This window comes from Varanus komodoensis, unplaced genomic scaffold (assembly GCF_004798865.1).
Source record: "Varanus komodoensis strain SLA01 unplaced genomic scaffold, ASM479886v1 scaffold2, whole genome shotgun sequence".
Classification (NCBI taxonomy): Eukaryota; Metazoa; Chordata; class Lepidosauria; order Squamata; family Varanidae; genus Varanus; species Varanus komodoensis.
In genome coordinates, this window is record NW_025335568.1 from 59,070,581 (window position 1) to 59,091,799 (window position 21,219).

The following is a 21,219-nucleotide window of genomic DNA, read 5'->3' on the forward strand; positions in this document are numbered from 1 at the left end:
GGATGAAGACCCTGAACATCTTTGCATGAGGACAAATAGCTTACCTTATGTCATGAGGGAGGCAAGACTGGTCCAGATTGTACTGGATTACTGCCAGTTTACACAGTGTTTTTAAGCTGGGACCTGAAGAAAAAGAAACAATGTGATAGAAATTGCACCTCTAGAAAGGAGTTTATGATGAACAATAAAGGCAAGCCAAGCTGACTCAGTGGATGGCTTCTACACCAGGACATGGAGAGAGCAGGACTATAGCTACGCAGCCTGATTTCTTTAAAAGCAAAACAAAACCAACCAAACAACCAAGAAAATTCAACCCAGGCAAAGCACCTACTGAAGCATGACATGATGAGAAAATGCTCACATACTGAAGTCTAAGATGTACAGGTCGGAGTGATCCATCAGGTCAAATTCATCTCCTATGCCTTCCTCTGGGGATGGGCTGCAGGAATCAAAAAGGAGTCCATCAGTCATTGACACCCACCTCAAATGAAGCTTGATTCATAACCAATTTTGAAATAATTCAAAGGCTTTCCTGCATTTAAAGTTAGTTAAGTAAAGTGCAGATGCCTGTAGCAATGGATTCTTTTTAACCACTGCAGTTGTTGCTAGACAGGCCAACTTTGTGTACTCTATTCTATTCCATTTATTGTCTTTGTTCTATGTGATGTCATCATCTATTTTCTTAACCAACTGGATTATTTTCTTGGCCTCTTCTATATGTATTCCTATCTGTTCCTGAACACATACAGAACAGAATTACTTCTGCAAAACATGACAGTCTAGGCTAAAGAATCATTAACTATCAGGGATGATATGGCAGGTTCCTAAGTAGGACATGAATGCAATGACACCTTCCCACTTGTGTTCCCCAGCAACTGGTATTAAGAAGCATCTGCCTCAAATATCAGAGGCAATATATAGAAAGCCTTTGGGCTATTGGGTGGTTAAAGCCAGCCAGCCAGCCAGCCAGCCAGCCAGCCAGCCAGCCAGCCAGCCAGCCACTGACCACCTTGCCCACTACATACTAACATTTAATTGACTGTTACTCTACACTAGCCAAACTTACAGGGATTCCACACTTGACTTCTGTTGTTTTCTTCACCAAGACTGCTATTTAAGAGTCCCTACCTCAGGGCAAAAGCTCTGCATTAAGTCTTTCAATTAAGTACTATGAATAATTGTGTAATAAATTAATCTCTGCATACTGGATTCTTAAGTGGACACAAAGTAATGCCTAGAATAGACAAGGGCAAAGAGGCACAGAAGATCCTCAGCTGTGGTTTAAGAAAGGAGAAACCCATGCATGTATGAAAGAAGATACTTTGGTGCATGGCCCAGATCTGTTTGTACAAACGTCTGTCCATTTGCTTGCTTGGTTTTCTCCAGTCTCTCTCCACCTCTAGCAAACAAACAAGGCTTCCTGCACTGCCCTCACAACAGGCAAAGCCGGATGTTCTGGCACCATCTGGAGATTTCATTATCACAGAAGGTCACAGAGACCCTTAGCAGACAGCCAACTTGGGAGTGGGGTGGGATTAGATTTAGACTTGGAATCAAATCACTCCACAGCACCAGTGACGTCTAATTTCTCTGAAGTTGAAAGAGTTCCTCCCTGTTGGGGATTTTTTTTAAAGAACAGAGAGGAATTGTACAAACCACACACTTTAAACAAATATAATGTTAAGAGTAAGAGGAAAGCATTTCATATAAATAAGAATCCATCAGCCAGCTTCTCACCTTGCTGTCTTGCTGTAAGGTTAGGGCTCAGAAACAGCGAGACAAAGTTTAAACTATGGATCACCCACCAGAGTTCTTGGAAACATAAACAAACTGACATCCAGGCTGCAAGATGGCTCCAACTTTATTGGGGCACTGGAGCTCAGTATATGCAGCAAAACATTCATTTGGCCCATGTACCCCTCATGATTAAAAAAGTGCCCCCCCAAAAATCACTGGGTATAGTGCATAGGGCCTTGAAATATTTATATGCTTTAATTCCTGTCTTTTAGACAGCTCTTAATACCAAACAGTTCCCTGACGTCTAGTCTATTGCTACACTGGCTTCTTTGGAAGCCAGTAGATCTGTTAGCTTCCATTTCTATAGTGTTTACTGTATATGTTCAAGTAAATCCAATAAAATTAGGAATGAGGATCCACTGTTTGGCCTCCTTCAGACAACATGACAATCCATCATGAATTGTTATCACAGGTTGGTTGTCATGTTGTATGAATACAGCCCAAGTCATTCAGGGTGGGTGGTTTTTCTTCGAGCAATCCATCCTGAGAATCCAGGAGCTGTTCTAGAGTTACTGTCACCTCCAGTGGGTTATGTCATCCAAACCTGGACAATATAATCCAACATGGGTAAACACCAACAACCGATGAGTCATTTGAGGAGAGCAGCAAAAATCCCTTGTCTCTGTTGACAAGCAGCTGCCAGGTAAGTACAGCTGACAGCACCCTCCACAGTACCCCTGTAGGAGGTTGATCCTGTTGTGATTCTGACAGCTCTGGCAAGCCGAAATCAGCTTGCAATTGTGGCTGTTAGAAAGAGGACACTTTCCTTCTCATGGTATCCTCTGAGAAGAAGGGTAGGAGTGAATGGATCATTATGGATAATGACCCTGAGCATCTATCGGGCTGATCATGGGCATTTGCAAAGGCAACCCATTGTGGCATATTGTGGGGGGGAGGTTGTTGTGTGAACTTAGCCTCCAGGACCCTTGGGAATTCGTCTCCAAAGAATCAGGTCCTGTCCCATCAACAACTATCAAGTAAAAATCACAGCACAAGGTAAGGGTGGTAGGGGCTATCAGATGTATGAGCAAGACTACAGGATGAATATAAAGGCTTAAATAATTCACAGATTAGTAGAGGATGGGGAAAAGTGAACAGAAAAAAGAGAACACAATCTTCCAACCACAATTGAGAAACACAGCACAACCTGAAGGCAAGTGAATAAGCAGCAACTGTTTATATGTGAGAGGCACAGTGGGGTGCCAAAAAAGGTACACCTGCACCTCCTTTGTTTGGAATACAAGATTCAAAGGTAGCCAGGCTACAAGGATTCTAACATAGATTGACTACCTATCCTCACCCTCACGCTATTATTATTGATTTCTAAATCTGTAATTCCTAGATCTGTATGATAGATTCTTTCAGAGACAGAATTTTACTCCAGGTTTGAAACCTAGCATTATAATTTAATAAGCTTATACACTAACATTTTACTTTAGTATCAAATCCATTCAGACAGATTACATTAAAAAGCTAGCAATTTAAGGTCCTGAATAAGAGACATGTGCCAGTGGGAAATTCTCACTCTTTCACCAGAAATCAGAAGATCAGTTGGTGTTATTTATTCTTACCATGAAAAGAGAATGGACTGGGACAATCCCAAACCTACTTTATTAACTTCCTATTGCTTTTGCCATGACCAAGAAGCACCTGTTGCAGAAGAGTGCTGTCTATCTGGGATCAACAGAAACCCCTTTCAAGCATCACCAGTGTTGCAGTTTCCCAGCCAGGATAATCTAATCTTATTTCACATCCACAAGGCAGGAAACCCTAATGCATTCCTTATCTTTGCAAGGAAGAAAAGAGCAGTGTCTACAGTATTATAGACTCTTAACCCTTAAGAGGCATCAGAGTTCAAGGCCAAAATGATTGTTGAAAAACAAAGCCAGACATCAGGGTGAATGGCTCCCATGAAGGGATTAGGGTACCTAGTCTTATCATCCAGGCACTGGAACCAGTCAAGTTAGTGAGTAGGCACTGTTTCACATTCCCTGTCTTAAGCAGTTTGTGCTGCCTGTAAGGTTATCTTAACTTTTTTTTTTTTTTTGGCTTAGCTTAAATTAGTTGGAGGGTATGTTGAAAAAGAAGGCAGCAGTCTTACAGGCCTATCTAGACAGTAAAGCAGAAAATTAAATTCATATAAATCCAAATCAATTTTGTTTGGCTGCAACCACTGTATGCTTTATGCACATAAGGCAGCACTATATATACAGCAAGCCAAGCCTCTCAAAATCAGGAAATGAGGAGCTTAAGAGCAGCCTATCACATTCAAATGCTGTGAAGGATCGAATAGACAGCAATATAGTTCTTCTAGCAGGATCCATCAAAATTATACAGGACATACTTCCTTTGTTGAAGTACTACTAAGGCACTGCATTTAAAAGGTTGGATAGAAATACAACCAATCTATCAATATCTTGGCAAAGGAGTCCCCCTGCCCCACACACACATTCTCACTGATTGGGAAGTTAATTGAATGCTTGAAGGAGGTCAGTTTTAAAACTACCTGGACCATTTTCTTTTCTGTTTTAAGTGTCACCATAAAAAACAAATGTGGCAGTATGAGGCTGTATCATCTCTTGTTGATGAGACAAGAAAACTATCGAGGATTAGCTCCTCCAGGACAGGAGCTACTTTGTTTGCTAGAAACTCAACCTGGCTTTAAATGAGGCACCTGGTTGAGTTTCTATACAGGTATAGCCATGCTTGAAAAAGGATGCAAAGCTTTTTGAGACATGTGAAATAAGATTTATGTATGGCACCTGCAGCAGATGAAGTACACAGATTGGTTTTCTGCAAATGAACTGTTAGAGTACCGTCATGCTCACTGGACAACTCATTATACTCTAGGAATAGGCAGATTTGGAATTGTGGAACATAGATAGTCAGGGCAGAGATTGCTTCATTTTTACTTGTTATGGTTAAATTATTAGAAAACAGGGACCCTTACTGACTTTCTGCAGATCACCTAGAAATCTGTAAGGAAACCCTGATCTGCCGCCTACCTGCCCCTGCTGTATTCCTAACAGAAAACAGGTTTAAAACATTGCCTGAGGCTGGGGGATTATCTCTAGCCCCACCTCCCCCATGCTGAAGATGATACAGTAGTGGCATATTGTTCCCCACTGGGACCAATCATGGTCTCTCATAGGAAAGTGTGGGAGTTCGCAATACTGCTTCAAAACTGTGAAACCTATTTGACCAAATATGTGTGGGTACACCATGGCAGACATATCACCTTCATCTCTCTTGAAATTTATTATTATTTCTCAGCTGCAGGCTGCTAACTAAATGTGAAATACAGGCTATGTAAAAGCAGGGAGATAAGGGCTCCTGCAAGCATACATAGGAAATTTGGCTCTATCTACTGTGTCCTGTTCCATTTTTATAATGGAACCAGAAGCTAGCTGGCTCTTATTCTTACACAAATATTCGCTTAGTCTTGCTCTGTGCTGAAATTTTATCTCTTGCCTTGCCCCTGCCCCCATTTCCTGGTGACCTGTCGCTGCTTTCAGGACAATACAAGATGCAGGAATCTCTTCATTTACAACGACTTCCTGGAAAACATCTTATCAAGCCAAACAGCTCCAGAGCATACCTGATAGCTGTTCAGAGGAAGTGAACCCAGTTCTTCCCCCACTTTTGGCCCCCTTATCCTCACTCGCCACTGTAAATGCAGCCCTATCATACCAGCCAAAGATGTGGGAAGCTATAGTATATAATAAACATTCTTTGCCTGAATTAAGTACAAATTGGGTACTTCTAGTACATCTTTATTCTGACAATTCAGTTGAAGGCAGATGATACAAAGTAGTGTCAAAAAGTCCTTAAAACGGTTATGAAATTCCCTCTTTTGGAAATGCCCACAGTAACATGTTATCTCATCAAATAAGGGCCTTTTATAATTGAAACTAGCCCTATCGTTATGAAAAGCAGCTGGTTTTTACAATGACAAATTCCATGGTGATATATAGCCATCCTGGTTGTTTTCTCATGGATTTGATGGATTCACCACATTAAGCTATGAATATGTAAGGATACAATACTTAATGTGGTTTATGTATATGAAGGGTACAATTTTCCTCATTTTTCTTATTTTCTTCCTTTACTCCCGTACTGTGAAATAACATCCCCAATCTAGTACTAGCATGATTTCACTAGGAATTTCAAAAGCAATTTTTCTGATTCTCTTTTTTATGTTAAAAGAGAATCCCACAGTAACAGGGTAATTGTGAGGAAGAACCACAAGGACAATAAAAAATTAAAAGATGGGTTTACTTAAAACTCGTTCCTACATCCAAATTGTAATGTGCTATATAGAAGGTATGTCTGTTGTGTGTTGTGAGTAAGACTATTAACTGAAGTCATTAGCACAGCTAGATTGGGTTGTCTGTGACAGAGGTCTGCTTCTTTATCAAGCTTCTGAAGTGGGGGCAGGGAGAGGCTGCAGCTTGGTTATTTTGCACTGTCGAAGAATCTGAATCTGCAGTGCATCTCATTCTTGCAGATGATGTTCTAATGATATAGTGATCTGGAACATTGGTGTGCAAGTGTATGCACATATGCATGTGTGACAGAAGAAGAGAGAAAGGGAATGCATATGTACATGTGCAGGGAAGAGGGTCATTTATTCAGCACCTGAACAATCCTCTCATATTTTTATTGTTTAGCTAGAGCAGTAATCACATGAACAACTCTTGTACTTTTTACACATTTGGACGACGGACCAATTCTTCTAAAAGCATAGCTTATGCAGCTATTATTAAGCACTAAGGCAATCCTCTTCATCCCCCCTTCTCTAATTGTGTACTCGCTTTCATGCAAATATCCTGATTTGCATTAGAGTTCCATCCAAACCAGGGAACTCTGGCTTATTGTTAAGTAAGCTAGGATCCTTAGGATGCCTTGAAAGATATTGCAAATTGGGCCAGTATCTTTCACTAAACTAAATTTGTAAGACAGTTTTCAGTGGTCTTGTAAGAGTATTCATTTAGCTCCAGAGTAGCCTAATTTCATCTCTGCTCTCTCTAAATAGTGTCTCCAGTCTGCTTCTTTCTATGCTAAGCAGACTTCCCCAGTTTTAATAACTTATTACTTAAAATGCTTAGAAACTTTCAAAGTAAACAGATAAGGAAGCAATTTGTCATTAATCCAGCTTTGGATCACTCTACATGCTTAGCTCATACTTTTGCATCACACACAGTCACCATCAACATATTTCACACCAGAAAAAAGTTAAAATGGTCTTTAAAAGTTAAAAAGATTTTGTTACACTCACAAACATCCTTGCTTTGAGCAGCTGGCAAATATCTTGACCACTTCCAGTTGACCTGCTTCCTGTTGAGGCCACTGCCAATGTTTGAAATCTCAGTGCCTAACTCTAGTTAATAACACTTCAATTAAATGTAAGTTTGTTATATAGGCTAAAAGAAATTCTGCCACTCAACTAGGCTTTGAAATCACTGCCATGGAAAAGACTGTTTACAGTGCAGTAAGGGTACCTTTATTGCCTCATTTGCACAGTACAGTCCACATTTTTCCCTTTAAACCATAAAATTTTGTTCCTTCGAAAATGCAGCTTTCCTCAAGATGTGGAAACCTCAATTAGGGCAGCTGTGTGAAATGCAGATCTGCAAGTTGCTCTTATGTTCTACTGTTGAGCCTTCCATAGATGTGAAGAATACCCTTGACTATGCAGAACTTCAGTCTGATCCAGCAGGGCTGTTCTTATGTTAAGTGTTACTGGCTGCTGCATGTGACATGTGATGTGAAGAACAACAAGGGGCTTATGCAAGGAAATGTTGCTGCTCCTGCTGGTACCACAGCTGAGCTTTTTCCTCACTGTTCCCTGCCATACCTCCCCTGTATGAAATTCTAGCTGGAAGGGAAGCAGCAGCAGACATCCTCTGTATAACCCATCTCAGGTCTCAGTGATTATGTTCCATTGCCATAAAGAACATGTGAATAACTATGTGGCTGTTTATCCATGCACATGAAGGAACATACAACAATCTGCACTTCTGGACTCAGGTCTATAGGCTAGCATACCACCTCTTTATGGTAGGCAGGGAGCAGTAAAGATAACTGCAGTCATGACATTGCTATGGGTGGCCTAGCTGCCTAAAGATTTGTTTGGAAAAGGTGTAAGCCCCCTCTCCTGACTTGGATGATACATCAAATAAGTTTTTCTTTTAAAGGCCCACATGTGTCTGCCTGAAAAGCAGCATGCTTATTACCACCCATCTTCATGTATACAAAATATCACACCATGATTGCTGGACTGAGGCTCACAGGTATATTCTTCAAAGGATTAATTGTGGATGAGGGATGTTTTGCTTTTATGAAAAGCCCCAGGCAGGCAGTGGCATTCACCAAAAAAAAAACATCAAGACAGGAAATAGACATTGCTCCATGCAAAGGATACAGATATCCAGTCTTTATGCTATGTATGAACGCTCTGTAACCCACAGAATTTTTCAACCATGGGAGCACAGCCCACCCATCCACACACACCTGTATCTCCACAGCACATTTGTACTTTGAAGTAATGCTCAATGATTCTGACATTTTGCTAGAGGTTATGTTAGCCAATTGCCAGGCAAGAATGAAGTAAGGAGGGGTAAGCTTCAAGGCCAAATGAAAACTGTTTAATTAGTGATCAGTTTGGAACCTGAGATTTGGGACTGAGTGTTACTATCCATGCTAAGCCTTAGTTCATTATTCTAAAGCAAGGATTAAAATACAACCACAAGAAAGAGATGTGAGGGAGGAAATGCTAGGTTCTGTAGGAGTAAACAGTTCTCATGCTTTATCATTTTTAGAACACTTTCAGTGTACATACTTGGACCCTGTGAAATAGAGCATTAAATAATTCAATTCTGCAAAAAGGGGAAACAGATCTACAATACAAAATGCTATTAGCATAACCGACAGCCCACCATGGCTTATTTAGGTATATGCCAGTGGCTATTCTGAATATTCAATGCCTACCTGTGGTTTGTCAAGTGAACTCAGGTTCTATGTTCTGTGAGGGTTAAACAGATCCCAGAAACAGACCATGGGTTATAGAAGGGATGATTAACTCATCTTCCCCAGGTTCACATGGCATAACAAGCTGTGACCAGATGCTGATGAGTGACAAATCCTGCTTGTCATGTGCCTCAGTGGGTTGTTTTGATTATGTGAACCAGGTCAAAATGACTTGCATAGAGCCATTCAATGACTGTGAAGCTAATCTGGTATTTGAATTTTCATTTCCCAAGTACAACTACTTCTAGTACTGGATCCACAAAGTTCATAATGTTGAACATAATTTACAATTTTATAGCACATTTAAAAATATTAAAATCAGGTATACATTCTAGTAAAATTCACAACTCTAAGTCTGGAAATGAGAAACTAAGAATCCAATATCCATAATGCACCAGAACCTTCTCCTACCCCAAGTTATGAGGAAGTTCCAAAAAATCCACAAGCAGGACAAGCTCTGTTTTGAAAGGCTCTATGAATGGCTTGGAAGATACAGCAGGAAAAAATGAGTTGGATGATTGACCTATTATACATCATTTCACTGAACTTGTACAGCACAGGAGAAGAAACATGTGAAGAATTTGTGTAGAGGAGTGCTGATCCCCTTTGCAATGAAACAAAATGTTCAACCTGTTCACAAAGGAGTGTTGGCATCGAAAACAGGATATTGGGGTATTTTGTCATTCACCAATAGCACAAGTTCCACAAGCACAGCTGATAAAGAACTAATCACCACAAGCTGACATGCTAGAAAACTCCTTGCTTGTACAGTTTAAAGCATTCTTCTGGTACCATCCAGATGTTTTGAACATCAATTACTAACAGCCCTAAACAACATGGCCAATGGTCAGGGGTGATGAGAGTTTAGTCCAAAGCAGTGGAAGACACCAGGTTGGAGAAGACTAGTTTAGAGTGAAATAGTCAAAGAGTGGCTTTGGAGATTGGTCTGGAGGCTTTGAATCTCCCCATAAGTCAATTTCAAACATCAGAAGTGAACACAGCTTTTAGAATGGTCAATAGTGTGTGTGGGATCAGGCTTGCCTTAAGTCCTCATACAAAGACTCTAAAAGAAGCTTTGTAACTCCTATAGAAGTGCTTAGAACTAAGAAATGAAGTTTCAGATCCACAAGAGCTGGAACACTAAGAAAGCTAATGTGGTACAGGACTCACCTGGTGCCTCCAAAGAGGATGATCTTGTCTCCTACTCTACAACAGCACTGCCTGCGGCGAGGACATGGCCCTTTCCCTTTGGGATCGATTCTCTTCCAGGTAGAAGAAACTGGAGAAAACATGTACACCATGAAAGCTGAGTATCTCAAGCAATCCTGGTACAGACAAGCCACATGGACAAGCTGAAACAGCACAAAAGTTACAACTTATCACAAAGAACCAAACGTTAACCCTTCCATCTCCTATTCTTTCCTCCTTTGTCTCCTTTTTTACTCACTTGTCATTAAAAAAGGGTAAGTCCCTTGGAACAATTGCTCTCCAGGCTCCATATGACTTAGCATCTTATTTTGTAGCAGAAGCATTTCAACGGAAAGCTGGATCTTACACCATTTTGAGTGCACAAAAGTTAGCACATAGGAACACAATACACACAGTTGAGAATTTTTACTCAGAAGTGGAAATGTTCAGGGTTTCCAGTACCATAAAATATCATTTTTTCCTCACAAAAAGTGTTTACTTGCACATTTGATATTTTATTCACAATACAGCAGAGATTTCCTTCATAAAAGCAGAAATCCACTGAGAGCTTATTGAAAATCTTGCTAAGGTGATGCCAATCATGCCAAACAAAGAACAAGTGTAAAGTGTAAAGGCATCCTTACAGAAAGGTAGAGGCTGAATATCTCTGGCACTCAAGTAGCTGAATATATTTTTCATACCTTCATGTGACAGAAGATGATGTGAAGCAACAACATCTTAAATTACATCTCCTAAATCCAGGCTCCAGCCCCAGTCCTCTTGGGACCAATTTGAATGCCCCTCCAAACAGCTCCTGGGTGGGCTGCACAACTGCTTGTGCCATGGCAAAACAATAGGTGGTTTGGCAAGGTTTGGTGGCAAACCACAATGGCTTGAAAATGCAAATTCTGTTTTAAAACAAAGGGTGTACTGATTTGTTTTGCTGCAAATTCAGGTGCAACCAGAAGATATGCATTTGAGGCTATGGGGACTACATGCATTTAGTCTGCAATCCATGTGTTGCCCACCACTATACTAAATAATACCTTCCAATTTCCCTTGGAATATCAAAATTTAAAGTCTCCAATTGAATTATTTTTGGCTTCATTAAAAATGGATCTTTGCAGTATAAGGGTACTTGAAAAAGCAATTTTTCTGGAGGGCAAAAGAGAAAGTGACAATAGTGGAACTAAAAAATACAAACCCACAAGCAAAATCTTTTAGGAATTTTCCACAGATATATGCTTAACTTGAATTTTGAAGGTAAAATGCAGAACTGCTGCCACCTGTTGGTAAGTACATAAAGTACAGAAAACATATCCACAGAGAGGATCACCAGTCTCCTTTTTAAAGAATGAAGATGGGCAAATTAGTTGTATGAACATAAGAAAGAAGAACGAAAAGATGTCACTTCCTGTAATATCCAATGATGAATCTGCCTTAGGAGTACTGAGAAGAGAAAATGTCTCTTTTTATAATACTGGAACTTATGGTCACCTAATAACATTGAGATACAGTAAATGCAGAACAAACAAAAGGAAATATTGTTTCATAAAATTAAAAAAATATGTAAATACATATTTTAATAATGTAATGATCTATACTGTATTACTGACACCACTGACAGCTTCATTTTAAATAGGAAATAAAACACATTTATGGAGGACCCTGGATATTAGAGAGGAAAAGAGATGAGATCTGCAACTAAGTGTTACAGCATAGAGTGTTCCTATTCAGTATTCCAGCTAGCTAGCAAGCCATGCCTTCTTACAGCTACTACACTTTACCACAGCATTTCCCCCCAACAGACTAAACAAATGAGCATGCTCAGTTCTCACTAGACTAGGCGTTGTTTTGAGCTGTCTGAGGTGTTTTTCCTAAAGATGGTTAGTATTACTCTAATTCTAGATATTTCTTTGAGTATCCCAATATTTCATCTTCTTGTTTTTAGTGGTCTGATTTTAGCTGCAATACTACTAGCATTCATCAGCTGAGTTCATTATTAGAAAGTGTGAGAGCAAAATGGAATGTTAGGTTTGGAGACAGTAATTTCCTGAATATTATGGGGGAAGGAGAGCAAACAGCAGGGGAGACTGTTGGCTTCTGGTTCACCACTATCTGAAACAGGGTGCTGAACTAAATGGACCTTATTCTGATCCAGCAGTTCTCTTACATGTTTAGGTTCTCTGGAAGGTGAACCCATACAGGCAACTGTTACCAACATATCTGCTCAAGCAATGACATTTGCTGTCAGGATTTCTGGAGACATTTATTTATTTATTTATTTATTTATTTATTTATTTATTTATTTATTAAAACATTTATATGCCGCCCCATTCGCCGAAGCCTCGGGGCGGCTTACAACATAATAAAAATTACAATAATAACAATATAAAATATAAAATAACAATATAAAATAAATAACAATATAAAAGAAGTCGCTCTGGCCAGACTTCTTCCCAGAACACAAAAAAGTCATGCTGGATCAGACCAAAGGTCCATCTAGTCCAGCACTCCATACACATGGTGGGAAACCAGTTGCCCGCAGGATCTCTTAAGCAAGGTGGGTGTAAGAACTCCACCAGCCCAAGCTCCTCAACAGCTGGTGTGTGCAGGCATGCCGCCTCTGGTAAAGGAGGTAGTACACAGCCAGCAAGGCTAGGAGCACTGATAGTCTCCTCTTCCATCAATGTGTCCAGTCCTTTTAAAGCCAGTCAAATTGGTGGCCATCACCACTTCCCATGGCAATGAATTCCATAGTCTTGCCATGCATTTGTGTGAAGAAGTACTTCCTTTTGTCTGTGCTAAACCTCCTACCAATCAGTTTCAAGGAATGATCCTTGGGATGATCTGCCTAGAAAACCCTATGGGACCATTAGTGTGGAATACAAGTTAAATAAATAAATAAAATGACCCTTGGTTCCAGCGTTATGGGAGAGGGAGAAAAATCCCTCTCAAGCTGAAGCAGGTAGTTTTTGATTCTTTGTTGGGGGAGGGGAATGCAATAAACTAGAATTTTAAATCTCTCCTGCACCAGTATGTCTTCCTTCTGGCTTCAACTTGCAGCTCACTTGTGGCATGGGATATGTCAAGGAGAAGGTGGGAACTACCGTGGGAATAGCAAAGAGGAACTGAAGAAGTCAGAAAAACTGGTTTACAGAACAGAGAATTCAGGGACATCCAAAGTGCAAGGGTGCTTTAAAATTCTTCCTTCCTTCATTTTTAAATCCAATCCTCTGAAGCTGAGAAGCAGTCTTAGAAGCTGAAGCAGTCTTGGCTTAGTGGGTCTCTGGCTAAGCAGGGATTTGAAGCTAGACCTTCTAGGACCGTTCAATACTTTAATCCATTAAATCTTACTGAAGGACCAGCATTCCTCTCAGTGATAAAGGAGAGGATGCCAGATAGGTTTCTGTATTATTACAGAGGCCACTGTTATGTCCTCTACTTTTAGCACAGTAGTTGCTACAGCTGTGCACACAAGAGTCTAGCCCCTGAGCAAGGAGCTGGGGGGGAGGTTCAACCCCCCAAAAGTAAAGTAGCTGTGTATTCCTGTGTAAAACAAAATTGCTAGAGAACTAACCTACCAGCTGTGATAGGTTAGCTGGATAAAACTTCCTGGATAAAGCTAGAGTTCTTATTACCTCTTTCTCCAAGTTACTGGTTAGTGATAGTCAAACTACTATAAAAGAGCAATTACAAATTAAAATGCTCTTAATGTATAAAAAGAATTCTCTTATTCATCAAGAGTAATCTATCCATCAAAGCCATGATTCACAAATCTGCTGTGCAGAATGGCATCCACAACAGTGACACACCCCAGCCATAGAGACACTACATGCCCCATAAGCCCCGCAATAAGCTCTGGTGCTATTTTTAATAGCAGCAGAGTCAGGAAAACCACATAGCCAGAAGCCACAAGCTCAGAGTGCCCCAAATTCCAACCTATTATATACAACCTAGATTTGCTGCACAACCTGTGTGCCATGTAGCACACCCTCCAGCAGTGCTTGGGGGCTTTCTGGGGAGTGGCTGTTTGTGCTAACACTTCCTTACCATTACAATGAAGCCATCCCATCTGTCCCTTGGACTGCAAGGTGATCAAACCGGTCAGTCCTAGAGGAGATCAACCCTGACTGCTCTTTAGAAGGCCAGATACTGAAGATGAAACTCAAATACTTTGGCCACCTAATGAGAAGGAAGGACTCCCTGGAGAAGAGCCTAATGCTGGGAACAATAGATGGCAAAAGAAGAAGGGGACGGCAGAGGATGTGGTGGCTAGATGAAGTCACTGAAGCAATTGGTGTGAGCTTAAGTGGACTCTGGGGGATGGTGGAGGACAGGAAGGCCTGGAGGAAGGTTGCCCATGGGGTCGCAATGGCAATGGGTCGGACACGACTTCACGACTAACAACAACAACATCCCATCTGTGAATGGACCTCAAATCATCATGATAAATTATCACTTCAGCTAATCATATTAATTAGTCTCTAGTTTATTGACCTCATTAGTGGTTACTTATGGAATGTCTATTCCCTTTGTTTGAGCACATGCTTCCTACACCTGCTGCACATAATGCATCATATAAAACATACAAGAAAAATGTTCAGTGCATAATTGCAGTCCTGATCTTAAAAGAGATTCTTAGAGGTTCCTGCCAATACCAATAATAGAAAGCAATTTCAATCCAAATACCTGGATCAAATTTCCAAAGATCATGGAAATGTCTGTTCAGACGTGCATTGTAGCCACCAAATATATACAGCTCTCCATTGTAGCCAACTGTAGGAAACAAAGGAAAACATGTCAGAACATTGAATTTCATTGAAAGGGGTTTGAGTTAATCCTTTTTTTCACATGCCACTTCCAGAACAAACATTGTCTGCTTGTTTCAGATTAAGAATAATTTCAGATGGAGGTACAGAGGACGGAGAGAACAGGAATAAGCAATCATTATTTCTCGTTCTTTTTCATCTTATCCAAAACTGATTGGTACTTCCTTTCATGAATGATGTACAGACCTGATTTTAGATGAGGCAGAAAAGTATGCAGTACAGGAAACACAAGTCAGTTAACTTGCTGATGCCCAATTCACTTCTTTCTCCAAAAGCAAAGGGCAACTTATGGCTTTTTGAAGACTTTTGTGTGATCTGCCAAGCATTTTATTTTATTCAGATCTCAACCCTTTGCAAGTTCCACAGAGTGTTATGATAGCTTACATGCTGAGTGACTCCTTCTGCCTTCAGGGAGGAGGGGAGCAGGAGGAGAATCCAGCCAAGAGTTGGTATCTGTGTCAAATACTTTGATTTGGTTACAGTAAATCTCATTGTTGGAGTGGAATGGCCCAAAGCGATCTGCTCTTCCCCCAAACACATACATCTTTGTCCCAATTATTGTGGCTGAGTGGAAATCTCTCCAACGAGCTGGTGTACCCTGAAATAAGAGACTCCTGTTAAGTAAGTCAAAGGGAAATGCAAGGTTACTTTAGAAGTGAGAGACAAGATAGGACAAGCTGCTTACTTGTAACCATGGTTCTATAAATGACAATCTGTCAACTCACACTTATGGCTTGCATGCCTGTGCAGAACAGTCATTCTATACATTCTAGAGCTGAATAGAGGTCAGGTGGCAGACCTCTTCATCCCTTCTGAATATGCCCTGGAGGTGGCTCCCACCTGTTCTGAGTATGCCACAGCTGAGGAAACAAAGAAGGTGGGTCACCTAATTGGGGAGGAGGATAGGTTGTATGAATTCATAGAAGACCACTGGAAGAACCACAGTTACAGGTAAGCAACCTGTCCTCCTTCTTTATGGTCTCTGTCACTCACACATATGGGAGACCTATCAGAGGAGGAAGATGTGACACTAAAACTATAAAAGGAACAACCCTGCCAAAGGCTGAATCTGCCTGAACCCAGATGTCTAGGCTGTAATGTTTGATGGACGTAGATAGCTGAGCCCAAGCTGCAGATCTGCATAGCTGTAGAACTGGAAGGCCCTGAAGAAAGCAGCAAAGGATCCTACAAACATAGACTTCTTGTGGGGGCTCAAAGCTCTGGACTCTGGTAAACAAGAAATACAATTGGCATGAACCACTTGGGATTTGCACAAAAAGCCCAGTGCTTGGCAAAACACTGTGAAGATACAAGGTGTCCCTTCTTTAGGTCAGAATGGCAGATAAATAGTTAAGGGGACATTCTGAACAATGATGTTCTGTTTAAATAAAACAATAGTCTCCCTTAACATCTAAGGAATTAAGTTTGATCTTGCGGAAGAAAGAAGGTAACACAATGTCCTGAACTGGATGGAACTGTGAAACTACTTTGGGAAAAAAGAACAGCCTGGGCACAAGACAACCTTACCTTAGTGGAATGCAAGGAATGGTTGTTCATGCTAAAAAAGCACTCTTCATGCCAAAGAAACAGCAATCAGAAAAGCCATTTTCATCATAAAGAGCCTTACAAAGCAGTAGCCAAGGGCTAGAAGGATTTAGCTCTAAGTTGTGCCAAGACCACCAACAGGATCTGTGCCCAAATAGGTGAGGAAATGGATAAAAGTTGGAAAATTCTTTAAGGAAAACAATTCCTAAAGAACAACCCTGGAATTCTTGTAAGGAATTCTTGCACCTTAACATCAAGGTGCAAGTTCATGGCACGTTATGTGTAGCCAGTACTGCTCCTAAGTAAGCTTTAATGCATGAGCGTCAGATGCATAGTTTTCAATAGAAGAAAGAAGTCCAATATGTGAGCAGGACAGCAAGGTTCCAGGTTCAGTCTCTTGTGGATAAGAAAGGCCCAAATCCCTTCTAGTTAGTGACATTTGAAGTCTGAATAGAAGGCATGTGGGAATCATCACCTCCAAAATCTCCTTGGAGAATTGGTTAAATCACATATCCTCTATCCAGTGTGGTCAAGAGTTTCTAGTAGAGGGTGTCTGAAATTCTTTCTGTGCACTATGAGGGATGCAATACAAAACACTTGCTAAAAAGTGAGATCTGACAAGCGGAGCAGTGTTGCAAGCCATGCCTGTCTTGGGCACAATGGGGTTATTGGGCCCAGACTGTAGTCTGAAAGCATATAAGGATCCACCATGATGAAGCTAAGAAGGTCTGGGGCTGGCCTGAGCTTGAGGGGAGACCACATGGGAACAGCATGTAGCCACCTTGACTTCCAGTGGGAGAAAGGTAGGATCTAGATAGACAGACAGACAGAAATGGGCACTATCATCCTGTATTTTGCCAAAAGGCATGCGATAAAGGAAAAGGAAGGAAGCAAAAGTTCCATTCCTGTGAAAGAGGAGAGTCTAGGTTGTGTCCCACCTTGCAACAGAAAACATCACTTTTGTGTTCAGGGCCATAAGAGGGGTGTTCCACATGTGGACAGTCTAAGGAAGTTCCCACTCATGAGTGATCATCCTTGATTTGCTTTGAGAATCCAGGAGTTGAGATGTGGCAGCCAGTAAAGCTGGTTTTGGGAGTTTTGGCAGGATCCCATCATGGAAAAAGCTGGCTGGTGAAGTGCAAAGATTGAGAAGCAAGCGAGTAAATTTAGGTACAGTAGTTAGCTTGCAGTAGCTGTGCATCAAATGGGTCAGATATACTGAAGTAAGTGTCTTCTTTTATGGCCTTTCTATGGTATACTTTAGTGATGTCAGAGGATACTTCTCAATGAAGCCAAGAAGGTGAGATTTCTTAGTAACCAGGTGATCTACCCCTATTTGGAGAGCAGTTCCAAGGAACATAGCAATACTATTCCAGGAAGAACCACTTCCTGAATTCATTTTCTTATACTAACCCAATACATTGATCATTATCTGAGGAGTCACAATCCCATAGGAACTGCAGCTTCTCCAGAATGGTTGTGAACCCATCAGTACTGAAGGTTTTGGTGTAGGCATAATTGTTGACTCATTATCTGACTTGATCCACAGGTGTTCTTTCTCTTTTCATTCTTCAGTCCTGGTGCCTGGAGATTAGCAGTTTGTTCTGATACTTGGTCAGTTTAACCTGACATTGGTACAGAGGGCTAGGCTGCTATTTGTCAATGGTTGGGGGGGTTTAGCATTTTAGCTGAAACTGTTGCCAAAGTAAGGGCTGGTATTTCCCATACCTAGATGGGTGTCTTCCATGGATGGGGTCCCTGAAATAAGTGAAGAGAGGGGCAGAGCTAACATTTTGAAATTGGAGAACAAGATAGTAAATGGAGGTGGATTCAGTGTGGCTGTTTCTGATGCCTTGGGAGCCTGTTCCCACAGAAGGGCATTATATAATTATATTGTTAATTTGTTTTATATTTTTAATGTATTATATTTTAATTTATGTTGTGAGCCGCTTTGGCGAATGGGGCAGCATAGAAATGTTTTAAATAAATAAATAAATAAATAAATAAATAAATAAATAAATAAATAAAGCATACCATTCTGTTTCTCCTGGCCTGCTTAGTAAAATCCTGGGCAGTGGCTACCACAGTCTACTCTGTGTGCCTCGTTCAAGTTAAGAGTGTAGGAGTGCCCACTGGTTAACAGTATCGTCCCATGGCATCAAATACACTTTTTAAAGAAGACTTTGGAGGCCATGCCACTTTAGTGGGGGGCAAGGGGAGTGAAAGTTGTAAGGAAGAAAAGAACTCAGAGAAAATAGGAAAGGGAGAAAGGAACGAGCAAAGGGAGAGAAAGTGCTAAACATTCTAGAAAAAGAATGAAACAATGAATTAAACAATTTTGTATCACAATAGTCATGAGGAAGAGTATGTTCCAAATCTTTCTAACAGCATAGGTCGATAAAAAGAAACCAAATCAAAAGGAAAACCGAAGCCATAGCAGCAGCAGACACAGAAAGGGCAGGCAGAACTCCCACCTAAATTCTATTCTGCTCTTGAGTGTTTACAATTTCTGTTCTGCACAGGTGCACAACCATATGTATGGCTAATGGGGCAGGTCAGAAATCTAATAAACACACACATAGATAGATAATATCTCTAAGTAACAGGAACCACATAAAAGAAGGTAATATGATTTGGGTGTTCACAATTGGGTTGACTTTTAGCTCAAGCAAACAAAAATTAAACAGGATGTAGATTCACACACAAGACATCAATACTGACCTTGGTACAGATCAAACTCCACATCATGTTGCTACTATCCAATTTGTGAATGTCATTTGAAAAACAATCAGCCTGAAAGAAAGAACAATTATTACATTAATGGGTGTGTCAACACTAGAACTGAAACTGAATCTAGGGTTCTTAAAGAAAAACTTGGCTACTTTACTTTTCAAAGATGAAAATGCTATAAAATTTAGTTCTTCAGGATTTCCTCATGGTGTTAAAATATTTTCAGGAGACTAAAAATGTGGCTCAAAAAGCAAAATAATTCTTTATCAGTATTTACATATTATTCAAAGCATACAATGAATATGAATTAAGGGCCTAACAAACTTTGCTATAATAACCTGCCATGATAAAACACCTCCATTTTACAGACAGGAAGAACAGCCAGAGAGTAAAGCTATCATTTGCAGCAACGTACCATGGTTCTGAATGCTTGGCTTGAGTGTCAAGAGCTGCCCATCTTCCTTTGTCAGAAAAAAATGCTAAATGTAAGGTGCACTCAAACTCAGCTGGACTTGTTAAATTGTCACCAAAACAAGCAAGAGGAGTCTCAAGATAAATATTCCAAGAAGAATATACAAGATGGAAGATACAATTTTGCTGGCCTTGATAAAAATCTGTAAGACTTAGATCTGCCAAAAAGATGCAAAGATAATTTGGGGGAGGATTGCTGAGCATTCCCTTAAATCTCAAGACCATCTCCTATTTTGCTTCAGTGTCCCAGACATGGGTTCAAAGCTCTGTTCAACCACAAGCTCCTTGCATGGCTTTGGTGACTTTTTTCAAATGACTTAGTTCCCCAGCTGGAAAATAAGAATCATCTACTTTGCAGTAATTGCATGAATGAGTTAGGAGGGAAATATTCCACATACCACATAAATATTCTAAATATGATTGCCTTTAAACTTGAGAGATTGTTTTCTAGTGGCAATTAAGATGGCTCTAAACAGCCATTAGGCAGGGCACTGGGTTGGGCTAGTTTATCCTTAAGCCCCCATTTCCATGTGTAATCTTGTATCTATTGATCCTTTTAAGTATAGTATACATGCACAACTATATCCTAAGATTTACGCCAGAGATGCAGAACCAGTAACAATTTTTTTTCCAGACAGTTTCAGGAGCAGCATACCAGCAGTGGGCAGGGCTGGAGATAAAGTGGGCAAAACTCCAAGGACAAAAACACAGATACATGGACACTACTTGTCAACTGGCTTGATAACAAGAACCATGCCAAAAATATCAACAGACAAAGCGTGCTTTCAGACAGGGGTATCATTGCATTAACTATCAGAAGCTTCTTATCTAATGGATTTTTTGCAGTGAGAAAGAAATCAAACACTAGAGTGTTATGAATGGAAGATAGTGATGTTTTGGCCCCTTCAAACTTCCCTGTAAAATGAAGCAGCATAATGGGAAAATAAAGGGCTTGTCTGGAAGCACCCTAAAATTATTTTCTTGCCTACCTGTAAAAGATGCAATAGTTGCTCTCTAACTGTAAGATGTCAAGATGAATAAAGAAATAGTAGCAGTAAGCAGGCTTTCACATTAAAATGTATCTAGTCCTTCAGACCAAGATATCAACTAAGGCTTTTATCTTATGCACTTGGGAATAAACAATCCTACTGAACTCAGTGAGATTTACTTCTGATTTTAATGGAAGTTTAACAGAATGTGAAAATGTAGAGTTTTTTTTTAAATCCAGTCACTTTTAACTTAATGTCTTTCAACTTTGTAGCACAAGGGGAAGTATGCCCAGTATTTTCTTGAAACAACTTGACTGAAAGCAGCACTTCCCAAGCAGATGCAAAACATAAATAGCACAGATCTTAGGACAACTTACCAGCTGCTCATATCCACCAAAGATATACATGCTCTTTCCTAAGACACAAGCCGAATGTCCATCCCTTGCTCCTGGAACCATTCCAGAAACTTTCGGTGTGAACCATTTGTGTGTGCCTAATATAAAGACAAGATTTTACTAGTAGTCATAGAAAGAATGCTTAGGAATGAGACATAAAAGGGGAAAATCCTTGAGAAACTTAATTCCAAATATACAAGATGTATGGAAAGAGTGCCTTCTTCATGCTGTTCCACACAAAAT

At 40.3% G+C, this 21,219-nt stretch overlaps 1 protein-coding gene across 5 annotated transcripts in view; it reads right to left on the minus strand.

Annotated features, from left to right (window-relative positions):
* Positions 1-21,219, minus strand: part of KLHDC3 (kelch domain containing 3) — a 58,156-nt gene that overhangs the window by 6,541 nt on the left and 30,396 nt on the right. For all 5 annotated transcript variants that reach the window (XM_044429003.1, XM_044429005.1, XM_044429008.1 and 2 more), the window contains exons 4-10: positions 20,959-21,074; positions 19,113-19,184; positions 15,231-15,444; positions 14,707-14,793; positions 9,997-10,105; positions 366-439; positions 45-123 (exon numbers count right to left, since the gene is read on the minus strand). In XM_044429003.1, coding sequence (XP_044284938.1) covers positions 45-123; positions 366-439; positions 9,997-10,105; positions 14,707-14,793; positions 15,231-15,444; positions 19,113-19,184; positions 20,959-21,074 — 751 coding nt within the window. The remainder of the gene's footprint in view (positions 1-44; positions 124-365; positions 440-9,996; positions 10,106-14,706; positions 14,794-15,230; positions 15,445-19,112; positions 19,185-20,958; positions 21,075-21,219) is intronic.